Source organism: Asparagus officinalis, chromosome 10 (genome assembly GCF_001876935.1).
Source record: "Asparagus officinalis chromosome 10, Aspof.V1, whole genome shotgun sequence".
Classification (NCBI taxonomy): Eukaryota; Viridiplantae; Streptophyta; class Magnoliopsida; order Asparagales; family Asparagaceae; genus Asparagus; species Asparagus officinalis.
Window position 1 is genome coordinate 69,801,115 of NC_033803.1, and position 19,505 is coordinate 69,820,619.

Genomic DNA, 19,505 nt, shown 5'->3' on the forward strand with positions numbered 1-19,505 from the left:
ATATACCCTGCATTTGTTCTTCAGATATTTGTATCAGCTATGAAGCACGGACACGTATAACATGAAACCATGTCGTGTTTGTGTCGGACACACATGTCGAACACACATATCCTATGTATTTTTTAGGATTTGTCTCGTATCGACATGTCAGATGGCCGTGTCGGATCCGTGTTCGTGCTACGTGCTACATAGTGTATCAGTAGGCGTATTCAATTCTTCACTTGTTCACTGATCAAGCAATAAGCAGAAGTCCCAATTTTGAACAGTATTTTTTTTATTTAAAATTAAAAATAAACAAAAAAAAGAAAATGTCATCTCTACATTATACAATGCAAACACTTCGCAACTGTGAAATTTATTCCCCGTCACACAAACACATAAAGCTACTCAACATTGATATCCAATACCTTAGCTGAAACCTTAGCTTTAGGAATCGTAATATAAAGCACGCCATCCTTAACCTCAGCCTTAATTTTCTCAACCTCAACATTTTCAGGCAAAGCTATCCTACTGTTATACCTCCCATAGCTCCTCAAATCCCAACCTCCTCCTCCTTCAACCTCTTTCTCTCCTTCTTCTTCTTTCTTCCTCAACTTCTCGGCTTTGATGACCAGCATTTTCTCCTCAACCCAAACCTTGACGTCTCCTTTCGTCATCCCGGGCATGTCGAATCTCAGCTTGTACTCTTCTTCCTTCTCTTTGATCTCCCACGGAGTCCTTCCTCTTCTGTAGGTGCTCGGCATCGCGGTTGGATCTTCGTTGGTCAGTAATGGAGTTGGCGTTTGCGGAGCGTAAGCGAAAGGGTCCTCCATTATTCTGTCCATAGTGTCCATCATCTGTTGTATTGTTCTTGCTGTTGGAAATCTATCCCATAAGCCTGCACAACAGAGGATATAACAAACTTTTGTAAGCTCTCGAGAAGGTTGTTTATTTTTCAAAATTATTTTTGAGAATTAAAAAAAGGCTAAATCAGCATCTTGGTATTTTTATTCCGATACGATATTTTTATTATTTTCCAAGATATTATAAGGGGGTGTTTGTTTTACCAAAAATATTTGGTATGGATTACAAGTGTTGGGATTAAAAAGTAAATTTTTTTGTATTTTGAAATTCCATATATAATGTTTGTTTTAAGAAAATTTTTAGAATATTGACTCCAAAAATATAAAAATTGCTCAATTTTTATATTTTGATAAATCCTCTCAATTAAAAAGGATTTTAACAAATCCCATAAATAAGTGTGCTTACCTCTCAATTGGAGAGGATTTGACAAAACTTAATTTTGTTTTTTTGTGAAAGATAACCTCACCAAGATAGCATATTCATCATATTATAAAATTTTAGCATTTGGTAATACTATAATTTAAGCTTGAAACAAACAAAATATTACAAATTATAGTATTTTAAATCTTAAAATATTAATAAAACAAATAACATTTTAAAAATCTCAACCCATAACAAAACACCTATAGATTTTAAATCACATGGTGAAACTCATATCCTAAAATTATAAGATTTGAAAAACACACACCCTAAAAGGATTTTATCAGAACCACCCGCATGCAAACAGACAGCTCATTCTGCCTCTGTTTTATAGACCCTTTTAAAGGCTTATGTGACCAAAAAAACATGTTGCATTGTAAATTTTACCTAAAGGGGCAGATTGAGCAGCTCTCCTCTTGGGCTGCTGCTGAGTGATCTTCTGCTGCTTGTTCTCTCTCTGCAAGTGATCCAAGCTCTCTCCCATCATCGCCTTAACACTGAAGAGGCCATTGCTCACTGTCGGCATCATTCTCCTCCTTTGTGATGAAGGATAAGGCAGAGGGGGGACTGAGAATGTGGCGGCCAAGTTTGAAAGAGCTGGAGACATTTTTCTTTGTGTTTGCTGTTGTTTTCTCTTTGTGTTTTCAGTTCTGAGCGAGAGAAGCTGTGAATGCTGATGGGTTTTTAAAGGAGAGGTGAGAAGGACGTGAATGTTTTCTGGTTTGCTCTAGAATTGCATGTTTTTTTTGGGGTTAATTTTGGAATTGGATAATGTTGCTCCTCTTTGTTCTAGATTTCTCTTGAAAGAAGCTTCTTGATGTGTCCGTGCAGTTGCTAGTTGCATGGGCTACAGGTGAGTCAGTGGATCGGGCCTAAGTTGGGCTCTCTTAATATTGATTTCCCTTACTAGATTTGTTTTTTTAATTCAAACTAATTGAACCGACGGCTTTTTCAGTGACCATAATCCTACCCCCCTTTTTTTTCCCATTGTTCCAAAACCTGTGTTCTCTTAATATTATTATAGTTATTATATATATGACGTACTATTATAATATAATATAATAATTACTAATATTAGTAAAATATTATGATGTAATATAATATAATACTATAGTTTAAAATAATATAATATATTATACTATAACATGATATCTTTTAATATATTTTATTGTAATTATTATGTAATATATATATTTTTGTATAAATAAAATAATGTATTATATTAAATATTATATTATTAATATATTATATTAAATATATTGATATTATATTATATTAATTATTATATATAGTATAGCATGCTAATATAATACAATATAATAATTAATAATAGTAATTTGTAAGTATAGTACAATATATTATATTTTAATATAAAGTAAAATAATATTTATATTATAATAATATACTAAATCAATTGGATAAGTTAATTTAGAAGTAATTAATAGATAAAATTATATTTTAATAAGGTGTCACATCATCAATTATCCTACATGAATTGTCAAATCAAAGGCTCAAATTATCCCATTATCCCACTTTATCCCACTTTACCCCACTCAAAATATCCCAAAGGGGTAAAATTGTTCCATTGGAATAATTTTCCCACTTGGCCCCAATTTGTCCCAACCAATAATCTCCCCTAAGTATTACAGTTTGTGTGGTTCTAATGACTATTACGTTCACTTGAAATTATGTTTTTGGTTGAGCACTAATTGCCATGTTAGTTATCTTGTGAGGACTTTTGGATTCCTGTGAAATTGTATTTTGTGTTAAGCACTAATTCTTAATTTTGTTTTACATAACTACGATCCAGCTTGAAAATATAGTTATGCATATGCAATAATATGATGAAGGATAATATTTTAGAGTAACTAACCAATATTATGTTATGCAAAAGCCTCTTTATGCATGTAGAAAGACACAATTTTCGTCTTGACTAAGTTAAATATGAGAAATATTTGACCAATAATTTCTTCATGTTCTTTATTTAGAAGAATGGATAACGTGCTATACTTACATAGTTTCATGCTATACTTACAAGATAATGTGCTATACTTATAGGATAACGCACTATACTTACAGGATAACGTGTTATACTTATAAGTAATGTATTTCATGCTATACTTACAGGTTATCATTCTATACTAAAATCAAATTTAACTAAAATTTCATCAATTATAACAAATTTAACTAATTTTTATGAATTCATGAATAATAATGAGAAAATTATTGTGAAATAATCATGTAAAATAATAATGTAAAATTAATGGGTGGTTAATTACAAAACCTCATTTAACTAACATTTTATCAAAAGTAACAAATTTTAATAATTTTTATGAATTCATGCTATACCTACAGTATAACGTGCTATACTTACAGGATAACGTGCTATACTTATAGAGTTTTATGCTATACTTACAAGAAATGTGCTATACTTACAGGATAACGCGCTATACTTATAGGATAACGTGCTATACTTATAAGTAATGTATTTCATGTTATACTTACAGGTTATCATTCTATACTAAAATCAAATTTAGCTAAAATTTCATCATTTATAACAAATTTAACTAATTTTTATGAACTCATGAATAATAATGAGAAAATTAGTGTGAAATAATAATGTGAAATTAATTGGTGGTTAAGTACAAAACCTCATTTAACTAACATTTTATCAAAAGTAACAAATTTTAGTATTTTTTATGAATTCATACTATACTTACAGGATAATGTGCTATACTTACAGGATAACGTGCTATACTTACATAGTTTCATACTATACTTACAAGACAATGCGCTATACTTACATGATAACGTGCTATACTTGCAGGTTTCATGCTATAACTTGAAATGTAGCTTACAAACCTTTGAGCTTTCAGCTTCCAAGACAAAAACGCGAGCCTTGGAATTAAAATATTTCAACCAGCATCAACCAGCACATAATAGCATGCTATATAGTTAACCTATGAAGAACATAACATTCATAATAGCAACAATCATCAACCAGCACATAACACAAATTGAGAATAACTTTCATTATCTACTTTCAGTGTAACAAACTGAGAACAATACTTTCAGTATAACTGTATGTTGGAAAAATTGCAATGAAAAGAACAAAAAAAATTGACTTGTATTTCTTTGATTCCGATTACAATCTGATTACAAAAGAGAGGAAAACGAATTTGAAAATTGACTTGTATTTCTTTGATTCCGATTACAATCTGATTACAAAAGAGAGGAAAACGAATTTGGTTTTCCCCTTTGTTTAAAACTGGGTTCTTCAAGGTAGCGATAGAGTGCCTCCTTCGATTGCTCGCGTCGAAATTGCTCTCCGTTGACGATCCGACCGTCTTTTATCTCGTGGGAACGATGAACTTCTGTGAAAAGTTTTATGGGTAACTCTTTAACGAGTTTAAGAACTCTGAACAAGTTAGAACTCTGTGAATAGAGTTGTTAGAACCGAAGATTCGGTTAATGATCAAGCCGATATTCTGTTGTTGAAGGATCCTCTTAGATTTGATCTTTTAGATATGATTCAAATCTTCTATCTCCTTAGAATTCGCCTCTGCTGCTTACTCTTCCGTTCCAAAAAAGCCAGCTAAAAAAGCCTTGAACTCCGGACCCAAGAAGCCAACCCCGAACTCAGTTGAGTTTACTCGCTTTTATAGGGGATTAAGGGGGTGTAACCGCCCCTTAAATCACTCCTAAGTAGGGTGTAACCGCCCACAAATCATGGGAACCGGTTTTGGAACCGTTCAGCTCATGTTTGAATGAGTCAAACGCCCATGTTGGCATTCAGGACCCTAACTCCGTATTTTAGACTAGAGACGCGGAGTTGGGTACCCGCTGGGCATTGAAAAACGCGGGTCTGACCCCAGCGTTTTGATGTTGTAACGCGGGTCCGACTCCAGCGTTTTGATGTTGTAACGTGGGTTCGACCCTCGCGTTTTACTGTTGACACACGGGGAGGACCTCCGCATTTTGGTGTTGATACACGGGGAGGACCTCCGCGTTTTGGTCTTAGAGCGCGGTGATGAGTTCCGTGTCTTACTTTGGAGAGATTATCAACAAGTAATCTCTTTTGTCATAGCGTTGCAAAGATCATTGTCTTATAATCTTCATCTTGGCTCCTTGAGAATATGAGAGTCGTCAGATTGTAACTCCCGATGTTGATTGTGAATGCTGTTGAACTAGAACTCTCATCAATTTTTGGAATACTTTGGATCTCAACTCTGATCCTGGAGCTGTTGATTCCTTGTTGTAAAGGAGTCGTTCTCTGCACTCGCTTCGAAGGTATCTTGGTTTAAGGGATTTGCCATGTAGGACCTGTGTGAAGGTATGCGCCATAATCCTGCTTCTGGAATGTGGGGGTGGACTCTGCATTTTGAACTTGAGACGCGGGTCTCACCCTTGCATGTTGAATTTGGAACACAGGTGTGACATCAGCGTTCGGTTTTTGCATCGCGGGTCTGACCTCAGTGTCTGACCTCAGCGTTTGGTTTTTGCATCGCGGGTCTGACCTCAGCGTTTTGACTTAAAACGCGGCTATGACCTTGGCGTTATCGGTTTTGTGACGTGAGTCTGTCCTCGGCGTTTCGATGCGGAGGTGACTTTCATGCATTTTTGACTAAGTCTTTGAGACTTGTATTCAGCTTATTCGTTTCAAGTCTCGGCTCACATCCATTAAGCTAATGGATTTACGAACATGCATAGGATTTTTGGCAAACCCTCAGCCATCAACGGATTTGATAAGCCTTTACCGACTACCGTTTGAGTCGGGCTAGCATGTGAATTATTTGAATCCGTTCCACATGTAACGTTATGCTAAGAGAATGAACTCTCTTAGACTCGATGCTATGATTTTGAATACATAGACTTTGTTATTTTTTACAGAAAAAAGCTAACCGGCAACGCGTGTTAGGCGTAGACTTATCTCTAATTAGGGATCGAGATAACGTCCCCCATGCGTGTAAGGCATAAATTTCGGCGTTATTAATAACAACCTGCTACGATGTTGAATACGTAGACTTGTCCTTTTTACGGTGAAAGACTAACCGGCAACGCGTGTTAGGCGTTGACTTATCCCTACTTAGGATTCGGGATAAAATTCTCCATGCGTGTGAGGCATGGATTTTGGTGTCCTTTTCACGGCAAAAGACTAACCGGCAACGCGTGTTAGGCGTAGACTTATCTTTAATTTGGGATCGAGATAAAGTCCCCCATGCGTGTAAGGCATGAATTCTGGTGTTATTAATAACAACCTGCTACGATGTTGAATACGTAGACTTTGTTACTATTTCTTCCTGTGTTATATTTTCACTCGAAACACTGAAAGAAAATTAGAAGTACCAGAGGTGTAGTATTAACTTGGCATGAATTTTTACTTAGAGTGAAATTCAGAAATTTTCTTCACTATCACTAGGATAATTCCAGAAAATCTTTAATCCGCTGGGGATTTTATAATGAAAACTTGCTATTCTTATTGAAAAAGGATTAACAAGTTCATTAGGGAGGGTTTGACTGTTAGAGGTGTGATGTTAACCTAACAGTATTTTATTGGCCTATCGCTCTATTGAAGTTAACGTGACAGGATTTGTGTTGCGATTGGAGCAACTTTGTGGACTTATCATCCTATTGATGAGGATTGATAAGTGGGTTTTGTCAGAGGTTTAGTGTTAACGTGACATGATTTGTGTTGCGATTGGAGCAACTTTGTGGACTTATCATCCTATTGGACGAGGATTGATAAGTGGATTTGTCAGAGGTTTAGTGTTAACGTGACAAGATTTGTGTTGCGATTGGAGCAACTTTGTGGACTTATCATCCTATTGAAGAGGATTGATAAGTGGGTTGTCAGAGGTATGATGTTAACGTGACAGGAATGTGTTGCGATCGGAGCAACTTTGTGGACTTATCATCTTATTGACGATGATTGATAAGTGGATTTGTCAGAGGTTTAGTGTTAACGTGACAAGATTTGTGTTGCGATTGGAGCAACTTTGTGGACTTATCATCCTATTGATGAGGATTGATAAGTTGATTTGTTAGAGGTTTGGTGTTAACGTGACAAGAGAATTTGTGGGCCTATCGCTCTATTGAAGAGAGTCGATAAGTTGATTTGGTCGGGGATTTGTTACGATCGGAGCAACTTTGTGGACTTATCATCCTATTGAAGAGGATTGATAAGTGGATTTTGTCAGAGGTTTGATGTTAACTTGACAGGAATGTGTTCTTGTGACTTGCACAAGATTTTAGGAATTAGCGTCTCGCTGGGGAAACTTGCTAAATGAGTTTATCATCAAAAGCGATAAATTTTGATGTTTGTGATTTGAATAAGATTTTGAAGACTTAGTGTCTTGCTGGGGAAGATTGCGATTTGTGCAATTTTAAGGACCTATCATCCTATTGGTAAGGATTGATAAGTTGATTGTCAGAGGTGTATGTTGTTAACATGACAAATTAGGAGTAATGCGAGTTGAATGCATACTCTGTGGGGATGATGATCGTCAGAAGTGTAATGTTAACTCGACGATGTGAAAGATTCGTTACTCTTAATCCAATGGATTCCAAGTAACCAACCCCCAGTCTTGATTAAGACTTAGCATGGGAATAAAAAAGAGGTAGACAAGGCACATCACCTAGTGAGGCACTATCCATGAAGTCGGAATAGAGTCACATCACCAGGTAGGTCATTATCTGATGAGTTTGACTATCAGAGGTAACTGTTAACGTGATAGTTGTGGACTTGCCATCCTATTGAAGCGGATTAGCAGATTGATGGACTATCAGAGCTAACTGTTAACGTGATAGATTTATGGACCTGTCATCCTGTTGAAGAGGATTGGCAGATTGATAGACTATCAGAGATAACTGTTAACGTGATAGATTTATGGACCTATCATCCTATTGAGAAGAGGATTGGCAGATTGATAGACTATCAGAGGTAATTGTTAACGTGATAGATTTATGGACCTGTCATCCTATTGAGAAGAGGATTGACAAGTTGAGGGACTATCAGAGGTAGATGTTAACATAATAGTTTTGTGGACCTGCCCTCCTATTGAAGTGGATTGGCAGATTGATGGACTATCAGAGATAACTGTTAACGTGATAGTTTTGTGGATTTTGTGGTTGACAGAGGTATTCTATTAAACATAACAACTCAGAAACTTTATTACTCATAATCCAATGAACTATAAATAAACCAACCCCCAGTCTTGAACAAGTGCACGGGGAAAAATGAGTAGGCCACTATCTAATGAGTTTGACTATCAGAGGTAATTGTTAACGTGATAGTTATTAGAGACCCGACATCCTACTGAAGAGGATTAGCTTCAGTGATTGTAGTATCTTCCCCTTCTGACTGAGGAGATTGGGCTTGGTCCGATTGCTCAGGAGAAGGTTGGGCTTGGTCCGATTGCTTAGGTTGATCCTGCCTACTTTGTTCTTCAGCTTTGATCCTGGCAATAATCTTTTGTGCCTGTTCGCCTTGAGAGATTAGTTGTTTCCAAGAACGACATTCTGCAACTCCGATTCGGGCTAGGAGGTCGGTCTGCAAGTTGTGTCGACAGGTCTCTACTAAAGTAGACTGTGTCATACCTGACGAACACCGGAGAGCCATGGTTCGGAACCTTTTGACGAAGGCTTTGACGGATTCCCTCTTCTTCTGCTTAGTGGCGAGAAGGGTATGGATGGAGACTTCTGTATCCTCTTCAAAAAATCTTAACAGGAAGAGTCTCTAAATCTGCCCACCTTTGGATACATCCAGCAGGTAGTTTCCTGAACCATTCAAAAGCAACTCCCTTAAGGGTGCCAATGAACAATAGAGCCAGTATGGCATCGTTTGATATTACATTCCCAGTCTGTGACTTAAAATGATAAATATGTTGGTTCGGTGATCCCGTGCCGTCAAAAGTTTGTAGCGTCGGGACTTCAAATTTTGGAGGATAAGGGGCTGCATCCCATTCGGCAGGGTAGGGGCTGACAACTCCCTCGGCTTTTGGCATTTAGTCGGGCTTCCAATTCCTCGATTTTAGCCGACTGAGGATTTTGCTCATACTCCGTCTCTCTTCCTTCATCAGAGGAAGATTCCAGGTTGTGGGCTTCTTGGTCAGAAGCCGTGTCATCAACCATTTTTCCCTTCCCTTTGCTTGTGTGAGGTCGGGATGAAGACGTTTTTCCTCTCCGGGAGGATTCTTGCCTAGGTGGCGAATCTGTCTTCTGAGATTTGGCCGTATCTGCGACTATTTGAGTCAACAGGGCCATGAGTTCATTGATGGCCTCTTGCTGAGATTTGAGCATGGCCTCTTGCTCATCAAGCCTCTTTGCGAGATCTTCATGGTTTCCCGTCATATAAGCGGAGCTCTCATGTTCAACAAAAGAGCTTGATGATTGGGACTCTGCAATGGCTGAGTGTTCATCATTGGAATTGGTTCCCCTGGCTAAACTCCGATAGTTGATAGGAGGAATGGCTCTTGTTCGAGTCCGGGTGTATCGGTAGACCCCTTCAAACTCATTAGCAATTTCTCTAACGGTCGGTGAACGACTTGTCTCAGAGTCATCAGAGCTAGGACCGGAGGCTTTTCCTCTACCGATCACATTGATAGTGACCTCAGGATATTCGGTCTCTGGAGACTTCTTCTTGTACGAACGTCGTCGTTGGTTAGGCAAAACAACGTTCGTTGGTCGGTTGAATATCGACGGTTTGGCCGCATATGAGTAGCATTGGGGTCCCGAGAGGACCGTAGGGATCAGTCGTTCACATTGGAATGAACGAATAATTTGTTGCATCAGTCTTTCTCTCGATATGAACTCTCTGAAATCTGTTGTAAAGATTCGAGGGGAATTACTCACTGATCGTGAGGTTTGAACTGGAACCCCCAGTCTATGATTAGACAGGACTGGTTCTTGGTGGACATGAATCTGGTTTAGATACCTTGAATCCATGAACTTCTTATATCCGCCCCTCAATCTAGTCGCGCTACGCAGAGTATTCGGGGGTCTCGCTCCACGGTATACACCAACTTCTGTATTGGATTTGGAACTTAGGACGCGAGGGTCGCGTTTGGCACTTGAAACGCGAGGGTCGCATTTTGGTTTGGCGACATGAGGGTCTTTGGCTGTAAAACGCGCCATTGAGGGCCACGTTCAGTCTGGTTCTCGCGAAGCTCATGTTTGGGCTCAGGGTCGCGTTTAGGCTCACAAACGCGTTGGTTGGAGGATTGACTTTCTTGGAGTTGTGCCGAATCTAAGTCTTCTCCTTCAGAGAGGGGACTGTATGAACAGTGCAACCCCCAGGGTAGACAGCCCTTTGATGAGTCGGCCACAACTGGAGCTTTAGTCTCCTTAGAGACTTTGTGGATCTTACGCATAGCCTTGGGGCTAAGGGATCCGGAGGAGATAGCCTCCTCAAACTTGGCTTGATCAAACTCTACCACGAGAGTTTCGATGGTTGTTCCAGTGAGATGAACATCGAATTGCGCCACCACTTCTTCATCAGAGAAGCTAGTCCCCAGCGGAGTCGCCATCTTTTGTATGTTGGAAAAATTGCAATGAAAAGAACAAAAGAAAATTGACTTGTATTTCTTTGATTCCGATTACAATCTGATTACAAAAGAGAGGAAAACGAATTTGGTTTTCCCCTTTGTTTAAAACTGGGTTCTTCAAGGTAGCGATAGAGTGCCTCCTTCGATTGCTCGCGTCGAAATTGCTCTCTGTTGACAATCCGACCGTCTTTTATCTCGTGGGAACGATGAACTTCTGTGAAAAGTTTTATGGGTAACTCTTTAACGAGTTTAAGAACTCTGAACGAGTTAGAAATCTGTGAATAGAGTTGTTAGAACCGAAGATTCGGTTAATGATCAAGCCGATATTCTGTTGTTGAAGGATCCTCTTAGATTTGATCTTTTAGATATGATTCAAATCTTCTATCTCCCAAGAATTCGCCTCTGCTGCTTACTCTTCCGTTCCAAAAAAGCCAGCCGGAAAAGCCTTGAACTCCGGACCCAAGAAGCCAACCCCGAACTCAGTTGAGTTTACTCGCTTTTATAGGGAATTAAGGGGGTGTAACCGCCCCTTAAATCACTCCTAAGTGGGGTGTAACCGCCCACAAATCATGGGAACCGGTTTTGGAACCGTTCAGCTCATGTTTGAATGAGTCAAACGCCCATATTGGCATTCAGGATCCTAACTCCGTATTTTAGACTAGAGACGTGGAGTTGGATACCCGCTGGGCATTAAAAAACGCGGGTCTGACCCCAGCGTTTTGATGTTGTAACGCGGGTCTGACTCTAGCGTTTTGATATTGTAACGTGGGTTCGACCCTCGCGTTTTACTGTTGACACACGGGGAGGACCTCCGCGTTTTGGTGTTGATACACGGGGAGGACCTCCGCGTTTTGGTCTTAGAGCGCGGTGATGAGTTCCGCGTCTTACTTTGGAGAGATTATCAACAAGTAATCTCTTTTGCCATAGCGTTGCAAAGATCATTGTCTTGTAATCTTCGTCTTGGCTCCTTGAGAATATGAGAGTCGTCAGATTGTAACTCCCGATGTTGATTGTGAATGCTGTTGAACTAGAGCTCTCATCGGTTGTCGTGAAGGTCGTCAGATTGTAACCTTCAGCGATCTACGTGAAAGTCTTCAAATTGTAGCCTTCTGGAAGTCGTCAGATTGTAACTTCCATCATCGGTGTTTAATGGGGGATAAGCTATCTATTGTGATTTTTAGACAGCCTACAATAACAAACTGAGAATAATATTTTACAAATCAATTTCCAAACATATATTTATACACACACAAAATTTGCATATCACATTTGGTATCCAGCATCCGGGGAATATAGCTTGAGGATCACGTTGATATCCTGAAATCAAAATATAAGCGGACCAAAAGAACAATAGACTGAATATACAAGTTCAATGAACGTTACACTTATGAAAAATATACCTTCAGCAACTGGCTTTCCATTTTGGGAGTTTGCCGAATATGCCGTTAGCATCCTTCTTACCACTCTGAAATGTTATTTCATCTTCTCAGTTAGTTCCCAAACAAAATCGAAGGCCTTAAGCCTACATTTCAAGTAGCAGTGACAGCGAGATTTCAAAAAAAAAGAGCAAAATCAAGGTTAAGCTTTTATTCACTTCATACTTAAACTTCAACTAGAGGCCTAACAACATTCAGAAAGAAGCAAGAACCGGGAAAAAAGAGAAAAAAAACGACATTTTTATTCCTCGGGTGTTGCTTCATTCCATCCTTAATTAGCGCCTTTAACATTTGCATCAAGAATAAAAATCATCCAACCATAGAAAGAAACCAAAAACAAGAAAAAGGCGGGGCAGAAGATCTTACTAGAGGTAACTTAGGGGAGCTTGCAGGTGGCGGGAAGGCACTGGATGATGTCAATGGTGCTACAGAGGTAGTCGCGGTCGACACCTTGAAGGACGGAGCAGCACCTGGAGCTCGGAGAGCCGGTGGATGCTCCAGGCACCACGAACGGCACGCACACAGAGAGGCTACACAGGCCGAAGGGAGATGGGCTCCGAGCGACAGAGTCGGGCGACGGCAACAGCAAAGGAGACCGGCGACGGAGCGACGACGATAGGCGAGACGGGAACGCGCCGAAGCGCGCGGCGAGACGCGACGGGCAACGGCAACGACGACGGTGTTGAGAAGGGAGGTTTTCGTTTTTCAATTAGGGCTGAAATTGAAAAAGGGGCAAATGAGGAGAGAGAATTGGGTTTATATGGGGCTAATGAAAGGGGTATTTTGGGGACTTTACCCTGTTTCTGTATAAATACAGGTGATTTAAGTATTGTATTTTGGAGATTGGGTTTAAAAATAAATACAAAAAGAGAATTGGGCTTAAAGATACAAGTAATAATGCTTGGGTTTAATGGTAAAGTTGAGTAAACAAATAGGTCTAAAAACAAAAACCCCTAAAATAAAAATTAATATCATGTCATCAAGTTACTAATTGCAACTCAAAGTTGTAATAAGATCTACAAATCCTGCCGTTTCCATCGGATTTGGAGTTAATAATATATATCTAAGAAATATAACTAGTCATATTCAATTTGCAATTAATTAATTATAACAAATATTGCATACCGCATTTCCTACCAACAACAAAGCAACTAAGCAAATATTTACAGAAATCTCCCAAAAAAAAGTATTAATGAGAAAGAGTAAGGAAAAAAATCTAGAATAAATGCTATTAACCAAGTATAATATATACAGGCACGACTTAGTCAGAGATGTCTTGTATGATATCCTCCGAAGAGCAGGGATCCCATCCAAGAAGAACATCCCATGAAGTTTGTTACGTTGGAAAATTTTAGCGGAGATGAAATCGACATAACTTGTCACGTGTATTCTATTTCATTTTAAGATGAATATAATAATAAATAATGAGTACAAATGAAACTCAAGGGTACTAATGTAATTCTTCACACATAGTAGTTAGCCCGACAAACAACGAGCTAACTTTCACTTATACCTCACGTGAGATTTAATTAGGCCTTGGTTTTTCTTTTTCTTTTTTTTTGGGGGATGGGGGGAGGGAGTACGTTGGGGGTTAAGTCATCTTAACTCTTCTATTAGCCTGTTGTCAAACAGGGCCTTAATGTTTAAATAGTTTTTCTTGAAAGGACATATTATTTTAAAAACATTAGGGTCAACGATGACTCTTAATATTTTTTGGTTCTCGATCGTATAGCAAATAGTATTGAAGATTATGTCATAAAGATATGAAATCCTACTTCTACTTTCTATGTTTAAAAAAAAGGTTATAGAAAGAGGAAGGAACAACCTAGAACTAACCAAAGTATAAAAAGTTATAAACATGGATGTTTAATTTTGTACACATATGGAAACCAGTTCCAGCCTTCTTCCAATAATAATTCCGAGAGAAAATTAAAAAAAAAAATACGAGTAAGTTGCTCCCGTATGTTAACAGCTCAAATGAGCTTGTCGTCATCCATCCTTTGTGTTTGTATTTTGTGCCTACCATCAATTTTTAAGGTTAGCTGGCTTAGTTACATTAACAAATTAGCTTTTCAAATTGTTCATATGTGATTAAAATTTTTGATTTTTACCCTCCTTTTTTTCCTTGAATGAACTACAACTTCTCTCAACAGAAAAAAGCTTAAGGTACTTTAATCAACTGAAACATTTTCCGAGAGTAATTGTGAAGTAGCTGAAGTAAAAGAAGTAAAAGCTACTTCTGCTACTTCCAAGCAAAAAAGTGTGTTTGGTTCTCTGAAAACTTACTTCTAATACTTCCCTAAATGCTTATGTGGCGCCTACGTGTCATGCTTACTTCCAAAATATTTTTCCAATCCTCAATACTCAGAAGTAGCTCGGAAGTAGTTGGAATGCATATTAATTAGGACATAAATAATTTTTTTATTAATATTTCCTTTATTAGTTACTTCTAACAACTTTTCATTGATAAAATTACTTCCTAGTAATATTTTTAAAATGTTATCCAAACAAAAAAAGTAAATGAAGAGGAAGAAGTTCTACTTCTATTACTTCTAAAAATATATGAAACAAACAAAAAAATGCTATTTCCACTACTTCCTACTTCATAACTTTGAAAGTTACTTCTATAACCTACTTCTTACTTCTAATACTTCTATTATCCAAACGGGGGCCCTAAATGAAAAATTCCCCAATGACCCAAAATATGGGACCAACATGAGGGACATGTGAGGTGTCCCCCTCCTATTGCATAATGAGCTGGTCATCATTAATGATTGCCAGTATTAATGATTGCCAGCTCATTATACAATAGGAGAGGGACACCTCACGTGTCCTCGCTGTTGGTGTTATATTTTAGGTTCCTATAGTAGAGCTCTTTATAGGTTCGGTTAATTTAATACTATTGTTATGTTTCCTTTTTCTTTTCTTCTCTCTCTCTCTCTCTCTCATTAGTCCAACTAAATTCTTTCTGTATCACTCAAAATCAGTCTAAATTAGAATCAATAACTTCATTGAAATTTGATTGACCTCAGGTTATATAATAAATAGACCTAAATTAGACTGCTTTGCTGGAAAGAAACAATACGTAGACTTCAAAACGAAGCTTTGAAACTTATGCACATGAATTTCCAAATTTCATGCTCATCCAAGATAGCTTTTTTACATTACAAGTCTCAAAAGTAGCACTTTATCTTTAAAACTAAGGCATTAATTTTCAATTCCAACATTATTAATTATTATTTTTCGAACAATTGAAATCAATTCTCCTTACCTTTATTAAGGAGTACATAATGAAATGAACAACAAAGTCTCTAAAAAAACAAGGCCATAATAAATCAAGCAATGTGTCCTGAAAATTTAAAAATGATTGGCGTTGCTTTACGGTAATATCAGAATGATTTTAGAGTTAAGAATGTGCTGACAAGGCAAAGTAAAGAAAGGGCAAAGTACCGACAGAATGCACTAAATTATACTAATTATTTAACGTAGACTTGACTCTTTAAGCAAAGTTTGCTGCATAATTATAGTTTTCATGAGTCAATTGCTCTTTTTTTTGTTTTTTTTAAATATCGGAATGCTTCATAGTTTATCATTTTGATCACATTTGTTTAGTCATGTTGCTAATAAAACTTCCTTTCATATTAAATCAAGAAAATAATTATTCCATAGATTACTGTTGAATTGAAGAATAGAACCCTCAAAAGCAGGACAAAAACATGGTGTCGCCTAGCTTTGAAAAGACAATATTTTGGCAATTGCTTGTAACAAACTCTATATAAAGGTCCTACAATCACATGGGAAGATACAAACTAATCCAAATATTTGAAATTAGCCTCTAAAATCACTGAAAATGCTATTGATCCCCCTAATTCTTAAGTTGTTTTAAAATTAGTCCGTCAAATCATTGGAATTGCTATAAGGTCCCCCCAACTCTTATAATTTGTTTCAAATTAACCCCTCTAGTTGGTCAAATACTAGTCATATAGGGGAAAGGAAAGTTCTAATTAGATGTTAATTCCCTTTTAATCATCAACCAAAAGCTTTCCTTCATGTTAAAAGTCAAACAACCAACCAATTCACAACAAAGTGAAAGTTGACGGCGACCATCAAAATCACATTGCCAGAACTTGCAATGGATAACTACCAGATAGAGAGGGAGAGGATCAGGGAAGGGTGATAAGATTAAATTTTTCTTCAGGGGGAATAATTTCTTTTGGAGAAAGCAAGCAATCATCTTTTAACTTTCAGCCAGCAAAGTTAGCATGTGATTAATTAAGGATCATGAGGAAGCTAGAGATTCTTTGAGGACCACATTGAGGTAGGTATAGCATCTTTTCTTTATCCTGAAAACAGAATTGACGCTCAAAGAGACCCACGGGGTTCATAAATTAACTTTCAATGAATATCAGATCACGATCACAACACGATAAGAACATAACAACAACAAATATGAAAAACTATGATGAGAACTAGTTACAGGTGTATAAAGAGAAGTAACGTAGTAAGCACAATAAAGAGAAGGCTCATTTTCAGGATAGCCCCCTGTACTATCGCCAGACTGAACTTGCTAACCCTGTAGTTTTACGGTTGCGGATAGACCCCCTGAGTGAAATTGTTTCTTACCTTTTTCAGGGTGTCTAACTGCAACAATAGACTCTTTTTTTTTTTTTAAACTCAGGCCAACTATATGCAGCAATAGAACTCTTACAGGGTCTGTATGCAACAATACAACTATCTCCATTCAATTGGTAGCTATCTGACCTTCAATGCTCTAAACGACTTTATTTGTACCTTTATATACAAAAAGAATTGATTTCGCCTCCCTTATCTATCTATAATATCAAAAGACAGAACAATGGCATCAAAGATAACAAAAACTAACTTTCAATTTACCTAGACCCGTGTCTGTATGATGAACTTTGATGAATGAAATCAGTGTATCCTCTCAATCACCAAGGAAGAATCTCAGTGTTAGAATCTGCCAAAAACCTGCAACGCCCAGTTCCTGAGCCCGGTATCATTGACCTCGCAGAATCTCGACGACCAATCAGGAGGCTCCACCACCTTCGTCCCCAATCCCGGAGCTCGATCCTTGGACCCCACATTCTCCTCATCTTTCCAATCTGAAACATAAGTAGCCACTCTCCTGTAGAACTTCTCTTTGAACACATCCCATACTTGATACTTGTAGTGGTTTATCACCATAACCCTACTGTCCAAATTCACATACTCCATCCCCTCTCTCAAGTGAAAGTGATGCACAATGTTGATCAACGAAGGATTCAGTGCATCAGGGCGAATGATCGATTTGTGTCGCTCTGGTGCATTCAGCCGACAAGTGTAACCAAGGATCACGCCCTCTGAGGGTATTTTCGTCCTCCCAGATGGCCCGAAACTGTGACAGGAAACTCGAAGCTCTCCAATTGAAGGATTTTGCAAATAATTGCGAAGCAAATCGTGCAATGTCGAATTATTTGGTAAATACAAGAACTCATCGACGTCAATGAATCCAACCCAATTGCAAGAATCCTGTGCACGAAGTGCACAATGAGCGAACCCTGCTTCCTGAGTCTTAATCCAAGGCCAATGGTGCAAACTAACTGATTTCATTGAGCTGACCACATTTTCAATATCATCGTCACTGTTGTTATCATAGATGAACCAACGTTCAACACCAATTTTAGAGTGATACACGATCCATTCGGTCAAGAATCGCGCTTGGTTGCGGACCATAGTGCATACACACATATCATGCTTCTTCCTCTTTAGACTCGATAGTATTTCAGGGCGTGCAATCGTAGGCAAAGTGATCGAGCCACGACCTCTAGTCTTAATAGACACAAATGGGGGTTTGAGAGTCACTCTATTCAGAACACTTGGAGGCGTTCTGCATCGAAAAACCTCTTGAGCAGCAGAAACTGAAGTAGTAGTGAGTGCATATATAGGTTTACGGAAATCAAAGGCAAAGACACATTCATATCGATTTGCGTCAGATAATCTCCCAGAGCGAAGATTGAGCCCCTTGGCGAAGACTACAGTCGTGTTACCTCGACGATCAAGCACTGCAGAGTAGACCAAATGATCCCAATTCAGAGGCTTAACAGGGGACAGAGATTTCGAGTGAGGGGTTGAGAGAGAGGCCGAGAAGCCTTGAGGAGGGAGAGGGCAACGAACGAAGAAGTTTTTAATGGAAGAAGAGATTGCGGGGAGGCTGAGATTGGGGATTAGAGATGAATGTGGGTGCTGATAAAGGCAGTTGAGGCCGTTCAAATTTGGGATTGTTGATGAGGGTTTGATGAAGAAGAGGATTGAGTCAGGGAATGAAATGGCTTGTTGGATTTTGATGTGAGGGTGAGGGGGAGGGGGAGGTCTCTGAAGAAGCAATGGCTGCTCTGAGGAGATAGCATTGAGAGCTGGAGACTGCCACGTGGAGGTCAGGACTGGCTTGAACGACACTGTTGCAGAATTTTCAGACAAGAATCAGAGAAACTTGTTATTAGATTACATTGGTTGAGAACAGAGAGAATTCTTGAAACTAATTTTTTTTTAAATCAAATGTTCACCCTGAAAGTAGGAGATTAAATCGGCTGTAATATGTTCTTGAAAATTAAGTTAAGAATAAATTTGAACGAAATCTATGCATAATTAAAAGGTAAAAAAAATCCACAAAAATGTGAAAATCGAAGAAGACAGTTATCAAACAGAAAACTCCACTGACTGATGAACTCCACCCAAATTCTTTCCTTAAAAAAGAATAAAGAACAAAACCTAATTCAGATAAAAGATCTCGAGAACAAGAACCACAACCAAACAAGAAGCACACAGACAAAAAAAATCCAATTTTTGAGAAAAAAAACCCAGCTAATTTCAGATTTCTCAATAAGAAATCACTAATGGGCAAGCTTCAATTCTTCAGCAAAGTTCAACGAGTGATGAACTCAACCCAATTCCGCAGTCAAAAAAAGAACGTACCCAACTCACAGAATGGTCTCAAGACCGAGAATCCCAACCAAACAACAAACACCCAGATAACAAAATCCCATTTTTAAGACAATAAACCAACTAATTCAAGTATTTCCAATGCAAAATCACTAACGGGCAAAGCTTGAAATTACCTCCAAAAAGACGAAAGGTCGAGAAAGCAGCAGCCAACAAGAGAGCGGAGCAGAGGAGAACAAAGAACAACGACGAGAAAGAGGAGGAGGAGGAGGAGTTGAGGGGCGGCTTCCTCTTCCACTTTCGATGGCCCTTCATGGCTTCTACG

General features: G+C 38.3%; 1 protein-coding gene and 1 pseudogene across 1 annotated transcript; both read right to left on the reverse strand.

Annotated features, from left to right (window-relative positions):
- Positions 339-1,984, reverse strand: LOC109825788 (annotated as a pseudogene).
- On the reverse strand, positions 16,962-19,499 carry LOC109824883 (glycosyltransferase family 92 protein Os08g0121900-like). Its single transcript, XM_020391511.1, is given in 3 exon segments — positions 16,962-17,223; positions 17,225-18,696; positions 19,357-19,499. Coding segments are annotated over 3 exon segments (1,644 nt in total). The 5' UTR covers positions 19,496-19,499; the 3' UTR covers positions 16,962-17,190.